Source organism: Epinephelus lanceolatus, chromosome 10, assembly GCF_041903045.1.
Source record: "Epinephelus lanceolatus isolate andai-2023 chromosome 10, ASM4190304v1, whole genome shotgun sequence".
NCBI lineage: Eukaryota > Metazoa > Chordata > Actinopteri > Perciformes > Serranidae > Epinephelus > Epinephelus lanceolatus.
This window is the reverse complement of record NC_135743.1, coordinates 14,123,743-14,146,226: the sequence shown is the minus strand read 5'-3', so window position 1 is coordinate 14,146,226 and position 22,484 is coordinate 14,123,743. Positions and strand designations below refer to the sequence as shown.

The 22,484-nt window shown below is 41.4% G+C and overlaps 2 protein-coding genes across 2 annotated transcripts; both read right to left on the bottom strand.

Moving 5' to 3' along the window:
- Nucleotides 1-134: 134 nt before the first annotated feature.
- Nucleotides 135-9,182, bottom strand: clk2b (CDC-like kinase 2b). The gene is made up of 11 exons (XM_033641707.2): nt 8,700-9,182; nt 6,448-6,538; nt 6,304-6,370; nt 6,103-6,219; nt 5,866-6,032; nt 5,446-5,540; nt 3,004-3,133; nt 2,831-2,913; nt 2,666-2,745; nt 2,485-2,575; nt 135-2,405 (listed from the first exon to the last, which is right to left on the bottom strand). Exons 1-11 carry the CDS (start codon nt 8,763-8,765, stop codon nt 2,223-2,225), a joined length of 1,170 nt encoding a protein of 389 aa, XP_033497598.2. The 5' UTR covers nt 8,766-9,182; the 3' UTR covers nt 135-2,222.
- Nucleotides 9,183-9,424: 242 nt separating this feature from the next.
- Nucleotides 9,425-22,403, bottom strand: LOC117266481 (meiotic recombination protein REC8 homolog). The gene is made up of 17 exons (XM_033641708.2): nt 21,767-22,403; nt 19,464-19,532; nt 19,233-19,375; nt 19,081-19,156; nt 18,284-18,404; nt 18,113-18,194; nt 15,727-15,794; nt 15,547-15,625; nt 15,338-15,461; nt 15,077-15,254; nt 13,166-13,376; nt 12,644-12,849; nt 12,476-12,515; nt 12,134-12,221; nt 11,956-12,045; nt 11,738-11,847; nt 9,425-9,966 (listed from the first exon to the last, which is right to left on the bottom strand). Exons 1-17 carry the CDS (start codon nt 21,820-21,822, stop codon nt 9,863-9,865), a joined length of 1,845 nt encoding a protein of 614 aa, XP_033497599.1. The 5' UTR covers nt 21,823-22,403; the 3' UTR covers nt 9,425-9,862.
- Between the last annotated feature and the right edge of the window lie 81 nt (nt 22,404-22,484).

Below are 22,484 nucleotides of genomic sequence, written 5' to 3'. Positions count from 1 at the left end.
TGCTCTCTGCTGAGCTGCACTCCATCAATATGCCAGAGGACGCTCTGCGAGTAAACAGAGGTTAAGTGAAGAAGTGTGTGTGTGTCTGTGTGTGTGTGACATGCAAAACACGAGAACAGAGCTGAGGGGACGACTTCAGAAGTCATTCCATACAAAATTTATTACAAAAACACACACATTTTTTTTTTTTTATTAAGTCACTGAGAGAATAAACTAAAAGTACAGTTTTTAAAGGATCATTAGTTTTTGTATCTATTTGTCCTCTAAATTTTAGAGATACAGTTTTATTTTTTAACATTTTTAAGCGGACATACATGTGATCAGTTCCTAAAAGACAATACCCAGTGGTTTTGCAGGTTTTAGCCCATTTACTTCCATTCATGTATATTTATATGACCAGCTAAGTATTTTTTTTACATTGGGGCTGCTGTGTTTTATTATTAAATGTTGCTAATTAATTAATATTTCGCTCATTGTGATGAACACATAGTGAATTATCACGTGACTCCCCTTGGCCCTCGAGAGATTTTGGTCTTTTTCGAGATTTTGACTTTCTGGCCCAAAACGTAACTTTTAACCTCAATGTTTCACTCTCACCACTCTCATCAGCATCACTTTCAGCCGACTGTACCCTACCCGTAGAGCACCAAACGGCAGACAACGGTGAGCATACAGTAATGGTGCATTTAGCATCTAATTGATAAGATAGGCCTTGTTCAGAGTGGCAGCCAAAATCAGGTTTTTGGCAAATCCAGATTGATTGTAGAAAGTCTGGACAGAAAAAACAGAACAAAATTTTTGCAGATGGGATCCAAAACTTATTGAGAGGTGCTTTGAAATTTAATTTCAACCAGATTTCTACAGCTGCATCCCGATACAGATCTGTCCAGTCCCAGTGTCTTTAGCATCACTCACAACGTGACTGCGTAGCTGACGTAGTGACTGACGCTGACAAATGGTCCCATCTGGAGCTAGTGTTTGATTTGTCCATTCTGGGCTACTATAGAAACAACATGGAGGACTCTGTGGAAGAGGACCTGCTCTGTACGTAGATATAAACAACTTATTCTAAGGCAACGAAAACACAGCAATTATTTTTTTCAAGTGATTACACACTTAAGAAAACACAGTTACAAATATAATATTCTATTTCTGCCAGCAGATTCCCCTAAATCCTAGACACTGGACCTTTAAAGATCTGATTTGAGAAACAAATCTGATTTGCCTGCAGTCTGAACGTAGCCTTATTTCTCTCAGGAGCTGGTGCGGACCAAGAGTCCAAACCTACAGAGCCAAAAGGACTTTATGTTCATGAGGTGGCCAGAAACACGACTCCAAGTGAACGATAATTTTGCTCTGTATCTGCTGGGTGTTTAAATAGTCACCTGTTAACAAATCCACTATACCAGCTTAAAGATAATATCCACCTGAGACCCGAGCTTTCTTTAGCATGCATTTTTAATTTCTCAAGCTATTTACTAAATTCTCAAAATTGACTATTTGCTGCAGAATGACTGGATAGAGACGGCTGCCATCTTGTTTTTACATGGATTAGTGTATTGCCCTCTTACTACCACTAGATGGCACAAAAAAGTGTTCACGAACGAGTCTAAGTTGGAGCCCAACCCAAATTGTGACGTCCCCATACGAGGAGTCTCAGAAGGACACATCCGATTTGTGCTCACAGTTTGTTTCCAGCACCAAAAAAATCAGTTCATGTCAATCATGTTTATAAAAATTTCCTGTACACTGTAAATAAAACTGCCTTGACTTGCTTTACTCTATTTATATTGTTTTCTTTCCCACATACAACTAACTCGGCTGACTGAGGGTGTGATCAGTCATCTCATTATGTTCTTCCTTTGCTTCCTTCATGTCTGATTGACATGACTCATTTCAACACCATTCCACTGCGCTCATTAGGAACCTCACTCCACATCACATCCATTTAAATCTGCAACTATTATTCTTCACTTTTCTCCACCACCCGGGTGGAGACTCCTCCAACTCACAGCATGACTACCCCATAAAAACGCTCTACTTCCCAAAGACTCCTCACATACAGTATATCTTTTCCTATTGTGCACACTATATCAAATAAATGTAGAACTTTTAAAGCCCTTTTAGTCTCTCCTGTTTGAAATATACATGATTTGTAGCAGAAACTAATACTTGCAAACACACTGGTATGTTCCTCACAAGGTCAAGTGTCTATTCAAGGGTCATCTGCTCATGTCACAGCTGTTCCTCCAGACTTTACTCCGTCCTGAGTGATGAAGAGGCAGGAAGAAGGGGTGACGCAGAACAGAGGAAAGAGAGATCCGTGTCGAAGGCTCGTACTCCAGCATCCTCTCCAGGAGGTAAAAAAAATGGTGGTGTTCTGTCCCATGTGATAACAAGTACTTCTAAAATAAAAAACAGAGGAGTGTCGTGTCATTTAAGGGAGTTCAAGTGTGTTGAAAGATTGCACCTGCTTCAGCTCACCCTCAGTGGTTTGCACTTGGCTTTCACATAACGTCCGGCCTTGGAGCACTCATTCCAGTCCAGACACCCACGGTGGAAATACTTCTGCTTTCTGCAAAGAAAAAAAATATATATACTGTATATGTTTTGTCAAATAAATTGTTTGCATGCATGCTTGTGTAACAGAACAGGAGTGTGTTACCTGCTCCTCTGGATCATTCTCTGAGGAACTGGTCCCTGTATTCTCTCCATCATAGCAAGATGCTCCTTATTATCATGAGTCTAAAAGTGAAGATCACGTCAACAAGATCAAAACCATGAGACATACACCATGCTGTAATTTCACCAATAAACACACATATGTGACCTGAAACAGCGTGAAACCTTGGTAGTATTCGAACAGGATGCAGCCGATGCTCCACACATCACACGGGTGACTCCAACCCAACTCTGCGCCAGAGAGGAGAGACAAAACCTTCAACATGAATAAACAGCACTGACAGTGACACTGACTCCTTGGTTTAAATCAACATCTCTTACCCAGTATGACCTCTGGAGCTCGGTAGTGACGTGTAGAGATGACGGTGGAGTGGTGTTCGTGGTCAAAGGTGGCGCTGCCAAAGTCAACAAGCCGAACTGTGGTGTCATTTATTCTCCGCTCACTGCACTTCTGAGGGAAGACAGAGAGTGAACAGGCCAGCAGTTCAGCCAGATGTGTTGCACTGGACTTATACGTAAAAGTGAAAGTCAGCACACAGAACTGTGAACACACACCTGGAGGCGTATCTTCGTACCCAAGGTTGTGCTGTAACATCCTCTAAATATGGCTCATTAAGGAGACCTTTCAAAGGGTGTCATGCTCTCAGCAATGTTTTTCCCTTAGGTCAAAAAAGATGCATTTATCTTAAGTGTCACAACCCCTGCAAAATGACTCATCCCACTATCAAGATTTGATCCATTAAGGTCAATAACATTTTGAAAGTATAAAGGAGCCACAAGATTAAATTATTTTATACCTATTCAAGTTAGCAGAGCGCTAAACATCTACGGAATTTCATACACCAGAAATTAAGCACCACTGAGCAACTTTCATAGGAATGAGCACCTCCAATGCTGTATCCAGGTCTCTTAATACATTCATGGTCCACTCTCCATGTGGAAATAAACGACTCATTCTAAGCTAATAAAAATATGATGATTCTTATTTTCAGGTGATTATACACTAATAGTGAATAGTTCCTACATAAACTGATCACAGCAAGATATTTATAATGAGTTATATTATATTCCATTTCTGTCAATAGACCCCCCCAGTCTCAGAGCCCATCAGCTATCGGTCTAACTATGATAAGCTTCTGCGGGCAAGGGCTAATATTTTGGGCCTGTAGCCAGCAGATATCCGAGCTAAGACTTCCTCTTCAGTGTGCCGGTCATTTTGGCGAATCTCTTTCTCTGCATATAAATGCACATTAAATGAATAATTAATAAAAAGCTTATATAAAGTCAAATTGTAGTCAGATAGCCAGTGAGTTCTGAGGTGGCATTTTGGCTATTGCGTTGCTCCTCTCTACACGGACTGTTTACCTACCTTGACCTATATTTCATATCTAAGACTGTTGTGTATATTTATCTATATTAATGGTTGTTAATAAGTTTGGGATAGTTGTTGACAATTTCCTTTTTCCAATGAGACATGAATATTGAGAGGGGGGTATGATTATATAAGTGTACACTTCTTCCTACTCCTTTTAAACATGTCTGTTGATGTTTTGTTCGTTTATGTTTTTATTTTTTATTTTGCTCAAAATAAAGTCATTCGTTCATTTATTCACATACATTTGCACTTCCTATACATCAACATACCTACTGGCTATGAATGACGACAGTAATGTTAATTATTGTACGAGTCCCTGTACGCAGTCTTTTCTAGTAAGATAATCATCTTATTCCAACAACGGGGAAGTTTGCAGTGTTACAGCAGCAAAGGGGATAGTGTAGCAACAAGAGGCATCAGCAAGATGTTATGGATATGTAAACAGTAAAATAAAAACCTCTGCTGCCTTTTTTCTCACTTTCCTTGTTCACTTTTCATGTGTATACTCCGTCACAAGTAAATACAGCAGTGATTGAATTCAAAGGCCTGAGACACATTGTTGAAACCAGGCAAATAATCATCCATGGTATTGAAAATCTTTTAGACACTAAATTTTCTATAAACTACTCCACTATTCCTTTTGTACAGCACTTCAGTCAACGTGAGTTGGTTTTAAATGTGTTTTATAAATAATTGAAGTTGAGCTGAGTTGAGCTGAGTTGAGGTTATTATATTCTCTCCAAATCTAACACACGTTTCAAATTTTGTTTTCCTGCAACAAGTGGCATCCCGTGATATCTCGTGATTTTTCAGAAATAAACTTCCGCTTAACAAGGCAGTAACAAACAAACCAATTAAAGTGAAATGTAAAGGGACACTTTAGACACTTATAATAACAATCTGAGCTACTCTGTGTCATAACTAACTACTTTTAATGGACAAGCAATGACGATGTTCAGTTGCCCCATTTGCTTCCATTACAGCCTGTTGCTCTGCTGCCTGCTCACTCAATACTGGACCAATGTCAAAAACTGTTGTTCACATCAGTGTCTTTGACCAATTTACACGAGGAAATAGGGTCCAGGTTGAAAAATGCTTAAATTATCCTTTAAGATACCGCTAAATCCTACACACTGCACCTTTACATACAACAGGTCAAAGTTTAAACAGTACTGTAAATCTAAGTGTTTGTTTAAAAAAAAAACCCACAACCTGGAGAAATACATGTATCTGTAAAGGGAACTCATGTGGGTTGTTCACAGGTTGTGCGGAGCAAAATTTGCATCCAAATAGGCAAACACAAAGCAAATCTCCCACTGCCTGCATTAATCCCCGCTTATTTTACATGCTGGTTTTCTTTCCCAGCCATCATGCCTGCAGTTGTTTACCTTCTCAGCGTTGTATATGAGGGAATAGTCTGAATTGACAAAGAGGATGTTCTCGGGCTTCAGGTCGGTGTGAGTCAGCTTGTTGTCATGGAGAACTGCAGTGGAGACAGAGGGAGGAGGGAAAGTAGATTTATCAGGAGAGAGCCAATGCCCTTGTCTGGTCGAGTTGTCTGTTGGTTAAACAGTCAGACATCATGATGGATTTGTGCGGGAAATAAAAGCAAAATATTCTATTTATCAGACATCCTGAAACATTTCCATCTTCAGGTAACAGTCGCCCTTTAAATATCTACCTGACTTGTTCGCTGCTGCATCACAGGGGCAGCTGTTAATAATCTGCTTACTGTCATCATCACTGACATTGATCCAGACTTACAGGAGACAAAGCGGTACAGTTATTGTGGTGCATGTTGGACTCACAGCTGACAGCGTGGCAGATCTGGTGAGCCATGTGTCGGATCTGGTTAATGGGATAAGGCAGGAAGCTGTTTGCTTTCAAGAAGTCAAAGGTGCTGAGAGACAGCAGCTCAAAAGAGATGCACACGTGGCCGTAGTAGTTAAACCAATCCAGCATCTGCACGCAGTGACTGACGGGGAAAGAAACACAGAGATGAAATGTAACAGACAGAAATAGAGTCAAAATCACAAACTACTCACTGTCTTTTGGCAGGATCTCTCTCGCTGATCTTCTTCAGGACGTTGATTTCCAGTTTGGCTGCTTCTCTGTATTTCTCCAAGTTCTTAATGATCTTCAGAGCGATCTGACCTCCTCCTCTGTGTGTTAGAAAACTGTGTTTAAAAGCTGTAAACACATGCTGCATATCAGTCCAACTTTAATTTTATGATGAAGTAAATTACCTGCTGTGGTCCAAACATTGCACCACCTTCCCAAAAGTCCCCTCACCTAATGTGTCGACTATCTCATCTGTGAGACAGATTGAGGTGAAATTAAAGTTGGAGCATTTTTGACGCCGGCTGCCAACTCACCGAACTGATACCTACATCTGTCTTCGAGGACGTCCCCACTTTTGTAGATCAGGTGGCCATTCTCAGTGTCCCTCTCATTGTCGGCTGCAACCTTGGGGCTGCTCCGCTGGAAACAAAGTCAAATTTATGACAGGTGGTGCAAATAAAGAAAAACCTGCGTCTGTGTCTTCACTGTCCAACAAAAGACGAAGACAGAAGGAGTGACATCTGACCTCTTGGTTTGAAAGGGTAGAGGTCATCTGGGAGCTAAAACTGATGCCTTCAACTTACATACAGACAAGCATCTGCATTAAGGGGTCTTAATTTCATGTTGTTTTTTTTTTAAAGGGACAGTTCACTCAAAAACCAAAATACATATTGTTCCTCTTACCTGTAGTGCTATTTATCAGTCTAGATTGTTTTGGTGTGAATTGTCAAACATTGGAGATACCAACCGTAGAGATGTCTGCCTTCTCTCGAAAATAACAAAACTCGAAGCGCCAAAAACATACATTTGAAAATCTGAACAGCAATGTCTCTTTCCAGAAATCATGACCTGGCTACTCAAGATAATCCACAGACCTTGTTGTGAACAGTTTCACGTAGGAACTAATTTTTTTCTACCAAACTACACCCGAAAACTGTATCACTGCTCAGAAGGAAGAATGCATGTACTGCTAGCTCACCTAGCACCACTGAGCTCAGCTGAGAAGGACGCCATGTTTACGTCTCCTGCTGTCATATGCACAAGCCTCTTGTCCATGAGTAGATGCACACTTAGTAAATAGAAAATAGTCCTGACATGAAACTGCTCTCTGGATTAGCTTCAGTAACTGGGTCATGATTTCTGGAAAGAGACACTGCTGTCAACACATTCTCACTTCAACCTTGTCACATATTGATGTTTGGTCATGACGTCCACATACGACGTGAAGGTACCCTGGGTGCGTTGGTTGTTGATGTGCTGGGATACCGTGTGAAGTTCTGCATGTTACATGCATTGTCTTCTTTCAAAATACACTTCCATTTTCACAGGAAATGTAATGTTAACGACGCACAGTCTCTTTCAAAATAAATGCACTACGTCAGTACAACATCGCAAATTGCCGGGTTTTTTTTCCTTCAACAACAAACACACGTGCTTGGGTTTAGTAAAAAAGAACAGGGTTTGGCTGTAGAATCTTACAGGACGTGAACACCACTCTCTTGGGTGAAAGTCAATGTCTTTTGGACCCATCCACCACCCCTCTCACCCACTCCAGACGGACTTTCGCTGCATTGACTTTTGTCCTTGTTCCACCGTGTTTCCCAGTGACACTACTGGGCACCTTTTAACTATAACGGCAACTGGTCGCATATCATGCCGACGTTAAAGGACGCCTTTTTTCATTGGTTTCTGACACCGCAAGTCACTGCCAAGTCGCTGGATTTCAACGACTTCGGAGTGAGACCGGGCTCCTGAAGTCTGATGAGCACATTCACGCTCTCCAGAGGATGAACCCTTTCCAGTTTGGGTTTTAAATTCTGTAGCACCACCCCTAGGACATTTTTAAGCTTTGGCTTCACTAGCAGAGGCTTCTGAGAACAGCCACAACACTAACATGCTGTTAATTCTGTCCAACACTTTTATACTGAGGGATGTAATATGTATCACAGCTCACAGGGGCTAATAGCAAGGCTTTAATGGGCAGATCGTACAGGATGCGAACACAGCTGTCTTGGGTGAAAGTTGAAAGTTTGTTGGACTACAGAGTGAAACTTGCTGTTCAGTTTATCAAATGTATATTTTTGTGCCATCTAGTTCCATTATATTGGAGAGAAGGCAGACATCTCTACAGCTGATATCTCCAACACTGCAACTCACACCAAAATAATCTAGACTGATAAATAGCACTACAGGTAAGAGGACAAAGATGTATTTTTGATTGGTTGGGTGGTTTGATGGGCGAACTGTCCCTTTAAAGCTGCAGACTCTAAATGCAACTGTGGTCAAATAAAACCCTCCAGAATGCCACCTCATGCATTAAACGTTGATCGTAACGACCTGAGTTTGTTCTAAATGAGGTTAATAAGAAATGTCAAATGACTTCTGGCCTCTTTGGAGGAGCTGAGGCTCTATTTCCATCCACATTCTGAGACTGTTATTAATATCAGAAGCCCAGCATGTGCTGAGGAGACGCTTACTGCAGGACACGGGCCACGAAATAGACCCTGCACATAAAGCCAGTGACACAGCATGTAAACACAGTCTAGAAGCGAACGCATTCACAGGAAATTGAGGTACTCACAGAGAGGCAGAGGCCAATACAGTCCAGGAAACCCTTAAACAGAGAGTACATCTCTGTCTTGCCCATTATGCCGAAGTGCAGAGCTACTCAGAGATGAGAAGAGCTTGAGTTGAAAGGAAGGGGGATGGAGAAGGGGTGTAGTAAGGTGAAGAAAAGAGGCAGGTGAAGCAAAAGCAGAGAAAGTAGTCGACCAGTAGTTGGGGAGAGAAAAAGTACAAAAGGACGGGACGATACAAAATAAAGCAAAGACAAACTAGAGGACATGGAGTTGTGACTGAGTAAAATATAGCCTGCGATGTTGTCAGCGGATACAGATTCAAAAATGAGACACACAGCTACCTACAAAGCAACCAGAGGAAAAAATAAAGAAGAAAAGTAAAAATCAAACACGAGTGAACAAGAAAGCTGAGGTGCAAGACAAAAACAGAAAGCGACAGACAGAAATGAGACAGAGACGGAGGACAGACAGAGAGGGTGAGAAAGAGAGAGCTGAGACAGACGCTAATAATAAACTTTGGTCACAGGCCCCTGAGAAAGTCTCCAGAGGAGAATCAAGATGTGTTCAGGGGGGGAGGAGAGATCCAGTTTCACTCAACTTACTTACTCTTCTCCTTGCACCTTCTTAACCCCCACAATATGTTTTGCCACACCTGTCGTGCTCCGCGTGCTGCACATACCTCTCAATATAAAGCGTGCGCTCTCTTCACAGAAATAACTGACAGAGCTCTTATTAAGCTTTTATTTTGTAGTTCATGTTCAAAGGGAGGCAAAGCTTGAACAGAGAGGTGCACTTTTGTTTTCGTGCTGAACATCATGAGGTAACGTTTTTAAAAATATGATAAAATATAACAATAAAAAAGTTAGGATACTCATTTTGGTCACAGTAGCAAAAGGAACCAATGATTTGATTTTTGAATCATATAAAACAGCAGTTTTAAAAACAAAACTAACTTCACGTCAACGAGACACACCAGGAAAAAAATCTCATGAAGTGATTTGAAGAACACATTTGAATTTTATGAATATTTTGTCTGAATGATGTTTAAATCTATTTTTTTCTCACTGAGAAACAAACAGGAAACCTCAGAAACAGAGAAATAAGTCTCTATCCGACTGAACAGTGACGTTTGTTCTGGAGGCTCGTTGGGACTCAAGTGACCGTGTCACAAAGTCTGATGCACCTCTTCGTAGTTGGGTCCAGGTGATATCCATATGTCCCCATAAGGCTCGTCCTGCTCCGCCCATATTTTCCTGGTTGACAAAGTCCCTGCAGAAAAGACACAAATATCAAAAATAATCGCAGTAATGAATGCTAGCATTGTACATTTCTGCAAACCCCAGATACGATAAATATGTGCATTATTATGTAGCGGATACGTTAAAACGTTACGTTTCTTTACACTTCAACAACACTGTGGTAAACGTGGTCAGACTTAGCCACAAAAACTATTTTGTGGCTATTTTATAGTGAGAGGAAGATAATGTTTGGGCTTAAAAAACACGCTTTTAGTGGCACAATCATGGCTGAAGAAGCCGGTAAAAAAAACAACCGCTGACTGTGGCACTATCCCAGCAGGAAACGCAGTGATGTCTCAGAAAGAAACAACCACTCTGCAAGGCACTATCTTGGCCGGAAAAACTTGCAATGTGTAGCTAAAAAACACCCAGCGGATACATTGAAACCTAATTTGCGGTCAGATTTAGTCACAAAAGTCACTTCATTATGATGAGAAGAAAATCATGTTTGGGATTAAAAAACCCAGTTTTGGTGGCACAATCAGCTCAAGAAGCTGTCAATGTCTCAGTGAAAACAACTGTTTTTCGTAGCACTATCTTAGCAGGGAAGGCAGCAAAATCTTGGTAAATACCTACACAGCAATGTCATGGTACATAACAACAGCTCTTTGTAGCACAATTTTGGCAGGAAATGCAGCGATGTCTCAGAAAGAAACACAACCACTTTTCGAGGCACTATCTTGGCCAGAAACGCAGCAATGTCTTGGTAAAAAACAACAGCTCTTTGTGACACCATCCCCACTGGAAAAAACGCAATGTGTAGCAAAAACAACCCACTGGAACTTTATGTTTCTCTCCACTTCAACAATGCTGTGGTTAACATGCGGTCAAGATTTAGCCACAAAAACCAATTTGTTATGGTGAGAAGCAGATCATGTTTGGGCTCAAGAAAACCTGGTTTTGGTGGCACAATCATGGCTCAAGAAGCCATCAATGTCTCAGGAAAAGACAAATGTTTTTCGTGGCACTATCCCGGCAGGAAATGCAGTGATGTCTCGGTAAACTACAACCGCTTTTTGTGGCACTATCTTGTCAGGGAACGCAGCGATGTCTTGGTAAAAAACAACTGCTCTTTGTGGCACCATCCCACTGGAAAAACACAAACATGTTGCAAAAAAACACCCACATTTGGTGGCCAAGAAGTGACTGGAAACACAGCAATGACTCACTAAAAAACAACCGGTTTTGTTGTTTGTTGGTCTCAAACAGTGGTCTGCAGCTTGGCAGGCGTGTCACCCATGTGTCACCCCTCCACCTCCCAGTAACAAAGTCAGCTCATATATGTGTTGATATGGTATATGAAACATACAAATGTAGCGTGTATGTAGTTTAAAAAATATATATATGGTGCATAGATTTTCTTTTGGTGACAGGGCTGCAAACACTGAGTTTAAAACATCTACTTATTGAAAAATGAAACACTAAATTTTCAGTGTGATAATGATGATGAGCTGAACACAAAAGTCAGGATAAGAGCAAATTAAAAAGCATAAAGCTTTTTACTAGGGTTAAATATGTTTGAGTTATCTGTATTCTAAATCAAATTATTTCACTATGAAGTATTGTAAACGAGCACTTGGTGTGTTAATGGTCCCTCAGCTCACACCACCTCATTATTAAAGCTTCCACTGGTGACTCCACTCAGTATTTTCAAAGAACTGGCTCAGGCTTATGGATTACAGAGCTTCTTCCCGTGTTGATGCTGTAACATTAACAACATTTCAACATGAGTAATGCCTCACCCAGGAGCCTCTGAAAAATGTTGCTGACAGTTCGGCGGTCGACCTCTGGTGGCAGAAGAGACAAAAACAGCACAGGTGCCTCTTCATGCTCGAGAAAATCCAGCAGCAGCCTAAACACACGACAACACGAGCACATAATCGTATTCTTATCTCCAAACACAAAGACCGGGAAAAATAAACTGCTGGTTAGGATTTGGTGTTGCGTTCACTGTCATCACCCAGGAGACTCTGCTGGAGATCGCTCTGGCAACTCGTCCACCACCTCTGGGATGTCCTGCAGTACAGACACAGACCTGGAGACAGTGGACCTGCCAACACACACATGTGCACATAAGCATGGCTGCACACACACACACACACACACACACACTTCACATATCTTTCTGTGCCACCTACCCTTCTTTCTCAGATGGTTGGAGGGGGGAGATGATCTCTCGAGACGGCTCTCTTTGGTCAGAGCCCTCCAGTGGCAGTGAGCCATGATCTGAACACACACACATTTTGGGACATCATGCAGGCTAATATTGGTTCCCTGGAGGCTTGCCCTAACCCTTAACCATAACTGATACATGCCTAACCCTGACCTCTTACCTCAGCTTAACCCCAGGGGAAGACAGAAATCACTTTAGCTCGTGCTGAAAGCAGCGGAGACACATTCCACCCCCCAGTTAAACACAAAGTAGCTGTCACCAGTCAGCTGGTCTAAATCCAGTCTCATGTTTTTAACACAAGCTTTACCTGAAATCTCAAACATCAGTTCTGCCTCATCTCTGGGGGCCTGCAGTCGCACACAGACACACACAATCAGTTATTCATCTTGTGACATTTCCCACAGTCTCCCCACACAAGAAAGCCTCACAGTCATCCACCCCAAAGTCCCACAAACAAACAAACGTCCTCCCACACCTCCCTGGGGAGCTCTAGACTGTCCCCCTCTCTTGCCGCTGCCTCAGCCGCCTCGGCCACCTCAGCCGCCTCGACCATCTCGCGCTCTCTTTCCTTTTCAGAGTCGGTGGACTCGGGCCCTCTCTCCCCAACCTGCAGGTCCGAGCCCGAGACAGGCGTGATGGTCGCAGCCCGTCCCCATAGAAACAGCACCTCCTCAGGCAAGACTGCAGGGTCAAAAATAGCCTTGTGGATTATTTTTGAAAAGGTTACTCAAGTCACGTCTTTCAAAATAGCAGTGAGTGCAGATGAATGTGAGAAGTCTGAGGGAAAAAATGAAACACTTCAGAGACGTCGCCATACACAGCCTGTCTTCATTCACATTCACAGATTGCTGGATTGTTTTATGGTGTGAATAAAAATGTTTGACGTTTAACGAGTCTCTTTTATTGGAAACATGGTTGTAAGGAGCATCAGCGTAAAATGAGATTTATATTTGAGGGTGCATTGCCGTATGCTTTTCATCACAGGTGTGTTACTGACAGGTGCACGGGTTGTTGAAGAGTTCAGCGGCAGTAGGCATCCTGTGAGAGGAAGGGGGCGGGAGAACTACAGGTCTGGTCTCAGCCAGGGGGTCGTCGATCTGCTGCTGCAGCACCTTCTGAGAGATCTGTGTCTCCGGGTCAAAGAAGATCAGCTGCCTCTTCCTCCTCCTCCTCCTCCTCCTGGTCTCCACCTCTGGAGCAGGCACATCCTGGGTATGGAAGAGAAGTGGGAAGTCAATTTACCCGAACTGTCCTCCAGCTGTCAGATGTAGTTTGGGTCGCTCTTTATCATAAGAACAACTTTTTGTTTGCTAGGTTGTGATTAAATTTTCTTTTTACGCAACTCTTTCTTTCATCAGGAAAAACTCTCCAAGAGACCTTTTAACCACTGGACCAAAATCTATTTTACAAGAATCTATTAACAGTAGTGGAAAGTAACAAAGTAGATTGACTCAAGTTTTGTGCTTTAGATCAAAATCGGTGCATCCCTATGTAATCTGGAAGTTAATTTGTACATTCTATTATTATTTTACAATGTTTACATTATTTTATTGTTTACTCTTCTGAACAGGATAATTTGTAATTTTTGATGTGCTTTACTTGAGGATTTCCATTTTCTACTAGTTTGTACTTCTGCTCCACAGTTCTAGCTCCACAATTATCAGCTGCAACATCACAGTGACGAACACACAAATGCATCTTTTATTACAATGCAGTAATATTTATTATTATTTTATTTATTATTATTTATTATTATTATATTTTTTCTACCAACCTACACTTGGAAACTGTTATCCGCATGCAGAAGGAGGCCTGCATCTACTAATGGAAGAGAGGCTCATGCTCATTAATGGCGTCCTCCTCAGCTGAGCTGTAACGTTAGCTAGCTCAGTGGTGCTACCTGAGCTAGCAATAGATGCATGCTTCCTTCTGCACGGTGTTACAGTTGGTGGGTGTAGTTTGGTGATAAGAAAATAGTTCCTACATGAAACTGCTCACAACAAGGTCTGTGGATTATCTTGAGTAACCAGGTCATGATTTCTGGAAAGAGACATTGCTGTTGAGTTTTCAAATGTACTGTTTTGCCGCTTTTAGCACCACAAGCTTTAGTTTCTTTTCTAGCAAACTACATCCACCAACCATATCACTGTGCAGAAGGAAGCGTGCATCTACTCATGGACGAGAGGCTCGTGCTCATGACAGCAAGAGATGTAAACATTAATGGCGTCCTCCTCAGCTGAGCTGTAATGTTAGTTAGCTCAGTGGTGCTATGTGAGCTAGCAGTAGATGCACACTTCCTTCTGCGCAGTGATACAGTTGGCGGGTGTAGTTTGGTAGAAAATAAATTAGTTCCTATGTGAATCTGCTCACAGCAAGGTCTGTGGATTACCTTAAGTAAGTGGGTCATGATTTCTGCAAAGAGACATTGCTGCTGAGTTTTTCAAAAGTATTTTTTGGCACTTTGAGCACCTCAAGCTGAGTGCCATCTAGTTCCATTATACTGAAGAGAAGGCAGACATCTCTACAGTCGATATCTCCAACACTGTGCAACTCACACCAAAACAATCTGGACTGATAAATAGCCCTACAGGTAAGAAGAGAAAAATGTATTTTGGGTTGTACTGTCCCTTTAAGTATATGTTATGTAGTATTACATGTTACAAAGTATTTCCATACTGTGGAATCACTACTTCTACTTAAGTAAAAGATCCTAGTACTTCTTCCACCACTGTGTATTTTGTGTGTACAAGCTAGATGGACTAATGTGAATTATTTTCAACATTTCTAACTGCAGATGTGGCAGGTGATTAGAGAGTGAGCCTCCTGCTGCTTTATCAGTGTGAAATTGATTTAAAAGAATTGTTTGTGCTTGCACGTCAGTTTGAAGAAAAACCACAAACACTGGCACCTCTGCCTGCGGAGCCCGTCGCTGCCGTTCCTCTGCTTCAGATGGCGGCGAGGGGGGGGCGGGCATAGAGACGGGGGTGAGCTGGTCTGAGGGGGGTCCAGGCTTCTCCACAGACATGCCCGGCTCCTCCTGAGGCAACAACATGGCGTCCTCACTGGACAGAGCGGTGGGCTGTAGTCTGACACAGGAAGAGACACAGTCAGTGTGCGCTTGTTTGGGTCTGTGTGTGCAGATGTTTCCATGCACATCTGTATAATTTACTCAATAGTGGATCCTGTGACATCTTTTGTTCTGTCTTTCTCCAGGTCTTCCGCTCCTTCCCCCCTTTCCATCTCTATGTCCTGCTCTCCTGGTGCCACTTCTTCTCTCGGCAGCTCCAAATCGCCTGTTAGCAAAAAGGTTAAAGGAAGAAAACACATGTCTATCTTGTTTTCTCACGAGAAAAAGCGGCTGCAAGTTTTGCCACGCACCTTCTGGAAAGTGATCTGTCTGGGCCATGAGCAAATCAATAGTGTCTGGATGATGATCGACAAGCTCCTCTCCCTCATACTAGCAGTGAGAAGAAAGAAAAGAGGAGACAGATGTAAGTGGAGACCAACAGGAAACAAAAATATGTACGTCTCTGCATGAGCTTCTTTTGACAGCTGTACCTCTGTGACAGGGATGGCGACAGGCTCAGTCTCTCTCAGAGTGATGGTGTCTGGAGATGCAGTTATGTCTGAGGGATGACATTAATAAAAAAGCAAAGAGAAGCTGCCATGATTTCAACAGCTACATAAAAACCAGCGGGAGAGGACCCAACTAATCAAGCTGCAATTAAAGTGCTCTCTTCTGCCGGGTGACATGCGGCTACACAACACTTCCTGACACCTCTCAGCCAATTAGGAGGATGTTGTTGAAGGCAGCGTGCTCTGCCCTGACCCGCAGTATCTCTCGGCTCGGTCTATTTCTGTGACCTGCTGGTATTTCTGTGCTCTGTGTGTCTCTGCATTCAGTCTGACACACTGTACGTTTCTGAGCATGTTTTTGTGTTTCAGCTGACGTTTAATTAACGCTGATAATCATATAATGATGCAATTAGCATGTCAAACATACTTGCTGTAATCATTCATTTGGTCATACTGGCAGTGCTGTTGTTCTCGGGTTGGTCTCAGTCTCAGAATCAACAGCATTATTACTCTTGGTATTTTGAACGTGCTGCAATGGACTAAGAATGTCTGATTCAGGAAGTTGAAATGAAGAGTTATCGACACAACAACCCCTTATTTAACACACAAAAAAAGACAAGTGTAAATAAGGGGGCAGCTGGCTGTAGGGAGATCACCAGGGAGCTGAATGATTCTGGAAAATGACCCTCGCTAATGACAATCTACTTGCTGTTGGCTATATTAAATGTTCTTTCCAGTAAACATCACATTATAAATTGTGTGTTTTCTGTTTAAAAAGTATAGACATAGAAAGATAGCAAGTCCTTGACCACATTTAAAGTGGTTACATCTCATTGCACCTGCCACTTGACATGTTAGAGGAGATGCACAGCCAGCACACTGTCAGGACTGTGATTTTGGCAGACTTTTCTCATGGTGCACTTATACATACAGAGTTGTGGAGTGAGTTACTGCCCCAAGTAGTTCAAGTATCCCAGGGTCTTGTTTAGAGTGAGCGCAGACTGGCGTCTGCAGTGATGTGTGCACTGTGCCAGACTGTCAGGGTGAGAAGGGAGCTGAGCCGGAAGGAAAAGCTTTTGACTTACTTGTCCATTTACATCCCAACCCTCACCTAAGGTCATGAGCTCTGGACAGTGACCGAAAGAATGAGATTGCTGATACAAGCAGCGGAAATGAGTTTCCTCCGTGGGGTGGCTGAGGTCAGCCTTAGAGAAAAGGTGAGGAACTCAGACATCCGGAAGGAGCTCGGAGTAGAGCTGCTGCTCCTTCGCGTTGAAAGGGGACAGTTAGGGTGGTTCGCCTGGACGTCTGGAATACTTTGCTCAGCCTGCTGCCCTCGCGACCCGGCTTTGGATAAGTGGTTGAAAATGGATGGATGGACATACATATAGTGTGTCAGTAAAGGAGCTGAACGAAGAGGAACCTTCATTTGTTTTCTGTGGATCTGTTTTATGGGAATGTGGATCTCTCAGATCAATTTGAGGGCCGCCTATTGCTTGCATGTTCCACACATTGGGACTCGCACTGGTCTGGTCTTGGCCATGACTTGGTCTCAGTTTAGGTGTTCTTGACTAGAACACTGCTTACTAGACATTAAAGAGGAAATGGACACGCTTGTTTAGATTGGTTCCCTATAATCCTCGCTTTCACTATGCAAGTCTGTCTGCCATCAAGTACGTTCTCCCAGAAACACGAAGGCTCCATTTACGGCACAAAGGAAGTGCGTTAACCACTGTGCAACCAAAACAGGAAGATGACAGCACTTTTGTTTTCCTTGGTAGCTATCGTCAGCTATCAAATAGAATCAGTGAAAGTTCTTTTCTATCCCCAGTAGTGAAAATGGTGGACAGTGGAACAACCAAGGAACTGTGGAAACTGTGACAGTCGCTCGTCTTTGGAGAAACAGAAAGCGATCCAGTTGTCTTGGCAACAGTGGCATCAACAATAATACAACTTGCAAACGCAAAAGTATCTATTTCCACTTTAAAAAGATCTTTTTAACATGTTTTGAGTGAAAGTGAGAGGGGATGAAAAACAGTCCTCCCTCTGTGCAAATATATATTCAGAGATTTATCTGAAACTGTAAGAACGACTAATTATTAATCAGCTTGATGTACATTTTGCTTCACTTAAAGTCTTTGAATTGTATGAACAAATTATAGTATTGTGTTATTAATTCAAGAAATCTCAAGTTAACCCTCATTCAGTAATAATTCTCTCTGGACACTTTATTACATTCATTATCTGGCGGTTCATTTATTATTTCAAGTTACTTTCAACGGTAAATTTTATTTTCTGCTGCTGCAATCACCCAGTGCCCCGAAGACACCATTATTTAATGTCATTACAGCACATTGAGTCATCTTACCGCTCGCTCCTGCAGCGGTAGCAGTTGGAGGAGTCAGCTCAGGATGCTCAGGAGAGGCTCCCCTCAGATACTCCTGACCCATCTGAGAAACACAGACAAGTACACTCATTTATTTACATGATTTCCAGCTTTATCTTTGCTTTCAAGTGTCTTATGTGGGTATTCGGGTACCTGTATCAGTGTGTTGGGGCTGGGCATGGCTTCCTGCATGCTCATCACTCCGAATAAAGGGTCAGGAGCTCCCTCTGCCTCCTCCAGGAGAGACAGGGCATCAGGGAAGTCCAGAGCGTGTCTGAGAGACAACAGGAGGCCCAGCAGCAGGAAAAAGGAGTTAATTTGTGTCAAAGGTTTAGCTGTGTTTTTCTCTTTTTCGATATTTAGAGTGGGAGTGAATAAGCAAGGGGTCTGGGGGTCGTCCCATAATAAATGTGGAGCATCAAGCACTTCATTTCCTGCATTCTGGTGAATTTTCCTGCATAATTTAACGGTTGAAATGTCACGGTACTTCCTGCTTTAGGTGTGCATTGCTGTTTCATCTTCTTTGTCTTTTGGCAGATTGAGGAAAAGACTTCACTTGAGGAAAAGAAAGGGCTCTGTTTTAGACATCGATGAGATTATTGTCTCAGAGTTCTGGGAAATGTTTTAATGGGAGGAAATTCTGCTCTTATTTTTCTAAGTAAACAAGACAATAATCTAATAAATTCTGGATCTTTCTAAACCTAAAAGAGCAGGGTTTCTTTTCAGTGAATGCATTACGCTTCTGCACTTCTGAGGTTGCAAACTGGCTCTACCTACGAGCTGTTCCTCGAAATAAAAGTCTGCTACTTTCATGTTTTTACAGGGGGGGACAAACACATCTCTTCCAGACACTGAGGGGAATGTGTCCCCTGATTTCTCCCCAAAGTCTACACCTATGCTTTGTAATTGTTAGTGCAGACAAGTGTATAATGTTGAGCACCTGTTCTCACCTGCTCTGCTCATCCATATCAATTTTCTGGGCCGTCCTCTGTTTCACCAGCTGGCCCACGATGGACTGAAGTTCCTCTGGAAGGACACAAAGTCACGGTCAAGAACCAGATCACTTCATCTCTGTCCTCAATGTCTGCTCATAACTTCTTACCCAGGAGGATGGCACACTGTCTATGGTAGACGAGGATGACGCCGTACTGGAGCTGTGAGGAGAGGTAGAGGGAGAAGCGAGGTCGTGGCAGACCGGGCTGAGGCGGTGGGACCTGCACCAGCAGGTAGTTCATGATGTCATCACTGTAGGGGCATTAGATTTATTGTAACTGGACAAATTCATAGTTCAGTTCATTATAAATACGTGACAGTGACTAAAATAACTTCCTACCAGGTGCGTATGACGTTGACTTTGAGGAAATCCCGGCGAGTCACTCTGATGCCTTTTGTGGCAACCAGCCTGGAGACACAGAGCACTGATGTGATCATATTTAACTCATCAGAGCTTTAAGTAATCTGCAACCTCTGAAACTGGATTAGCAACCAGTGTGAACTGCAGTCAGCTACACACTCAACCACAGTGCTCTGCTGCTCATCAATTAAAAACCAAAGGTCACTAAAGCATGTGTGGGTGATTTTCTGCCAGCAGTATACTACATTTATCACATAACCACATTGTTATCTAGGGCTGCGACTAACAATTCATTGTTAGTCATTGATTATTTTCTTGACTGATTGATTAGTTGTTTGATCTATAAAACAGCATTAAATGGTGAAAAATGTCATTCAGTGTTTCCCAAAGCCCGACATGACGTCCTCAAATGTCTTGTTTTGTCCACAGCCAAAGGACATTCAGTTTAATAGAGGCAAAAAGACAACAGAAAATATTCACATTTAAAAAGCTGGAAAAGGAGAATTTAATCAATTAATCAATTAACTGACGGCCTGGTGTCTGGAAAATAATTTCTCCCTAAATACAGATAAGACCAAAGAGATGATTATTGATCTAAGAAGGAGGAAACACATCGGTGAGACAGAGGTAGAGAGGGTGAAAACCTTTAAACTTCTTGGCACCCACATCAGCGAGGATCTCACCTGGTCTCACAACACACAAAAGATCATCAAGAAATCCCAGCAGCAACTGTACTTCTTAAGAAAGCTGACGAAATGTGGCACGCCGACTAATATCCTCAGCAATTTTTACAGATATACAGATTTACTGCTCTTGAACTGACTTGTTGCAACATTTCTATGAGGCATGGTGCACTTTTCTTTTTAACTTCTGTATACTTTTTAAACTCATTTCTTTGCTTCTGCTATGTTATTTATTTTTCTTATAATTTAACTTTAATTCTATCATTAATATTGTCTTGACTGGCAATTAACAATTTCATTGTACGGTGCAAACCGCTGAGTTTTCTACTGTGCATATGACAATGAACATCTTGAATCTTGAATCAATAAAGGGACACTGGAGGAGGCAGTTACAGACATATTCCTTTTCAACACACCATCCTTTGTGAGGCAGCCTTCAGAAGTTTTATGAGGTTTTATAAACTACACGTATGTCATGGTATTCATGTCGCTGAACATTCATACATTTCCTAATGTATCCGTTCTCTCTCAAAAAAATCTTTTAATGCAGATTTCTTGCTTCATATTAATTAGCTGAGCTCCCAGTTTACCTTTTAAGGGCTGTAGCAACTGTTCATTTGTGTTTTAAACCTAAACTGAACAAACATATATAGAAAAAACATCTTGAAGACTTAAATAACTTTTTAAAGAGTTTTTTTTTAAAATTAATTTATTAAAGTATGTTTGTTCTGATTTTTTTTCTAAAATCCTAAATGATTACATTCACATTATAAACCTTGCTCTGTCTGCTCCAACAATGCAGTACTTAATTATGGTCATATCAATAAAGCAAATTTGAAGTGGACCAATTTAAATAATATATAAGGTGTTCTCATTTCAGAGTCATTTTTGCAACAGCCTACATGCATCTTTTTCGTTTTTTAAAATCAAAATGTGACCTTTGACCCTCACCTCATCTTCAAAGCTCTTATATTAAAACACTTCAAAGGATTAAACTTGTTTTGATTGCTGTGCCTATTTTTAGATATGTTTTCTTTGCCACTGATGCACCTGCACTCTGCTGCTGCTGTCTCACACTCTACATCATGTACAAGTGTGTGTGTGCCCCACAGTGTGTGATTAGTTTATATTAAAAAAAACCTAGAATATAGATTTAAAAAAAATATTTAAAAAATATTTTAAGATATAAAAATTAGTGCTTTGGTTGTACATGCTGGCCAATTTATCACATAGGAACAAAATATGTATAGACCTACTATAAAAACCGCCTTAACAGCGCACGGAAAATCTTCGGTCATTACGGTATTTGATTACTTGGTGGATCTTTGCTTCATTAGCAAACCTGAGATTAACTTTATATGTGTTTTGATGGTTGTTAAGTAGCCTTCTAAAAATTAAGCTACAAAAGACCAACTTCTAATGAATAAAGCAGCAGTGTTGAAGCCCAGTAATTAAACCCTGGCAGTCACAGTCTGATTAATAAAGCGGTAATAACAGCACAGCTTACAGCCAGGTTACAGAGACATACGCGGCCATTTTACCTTCACTAGCTAAACTTCACATCGATTTTAAACAGTCAAGAAAACATTTTTTACTCACCAGATTGTAGAGAAACATCCTGTGTGTCGCTTCAGAACAGCAGGGTAGTAAAACATCTCAGAAAATGACGCAGAAAATCGACAAAATTGCTGATAAATTGCTTTAAATCAGAGCGGGTTTTTTTCCTTTTTGAGACCTGAAATGAATGTTTGTTTTATTTGTTATTGTTTTGAGAGAAGCTGATTGGTCAGTCACACTGTGAGCTGCTCAGAATAAAGTCTAGTCTTTGTCCCGTTAGTTAAAGGCAGAAATGTGATACACTCGTGGCGCATTTCATTTAAAAGAGAAATACTGTTATATAATTTTCTGATCATCACATATTTTTTTTCTCCAGATGTTTGAGTTAATAAAGGAAAATGCTTGTGCAGTATTATTTTATCAAAACAGTGATAAAAAAAATACATATTTTAAACTATTAATTTGAGAACATAGCTTCTATTTCACTGTGAATTTTCCATTTAGTGTTTCATAATTTTTTTCCCCATTATAACGAAACTAATTCACCTTGAAATTGTACAATTTCTCCCTTTTTAACAGCCTATGGTGTTTCACAAAAAAAGATTAAAGATGTTACTGTATATTATATGCATTTCATTTTCTTAATCTAGACATGTTCAATTTAAAACAATTTAAAATACACTTTGCTTCATGTCTGGGCCCCTAGTCTCAAGCTTTCGATGGCTTATCAGGGTGAATTATGACTTGTACATGTACTTTT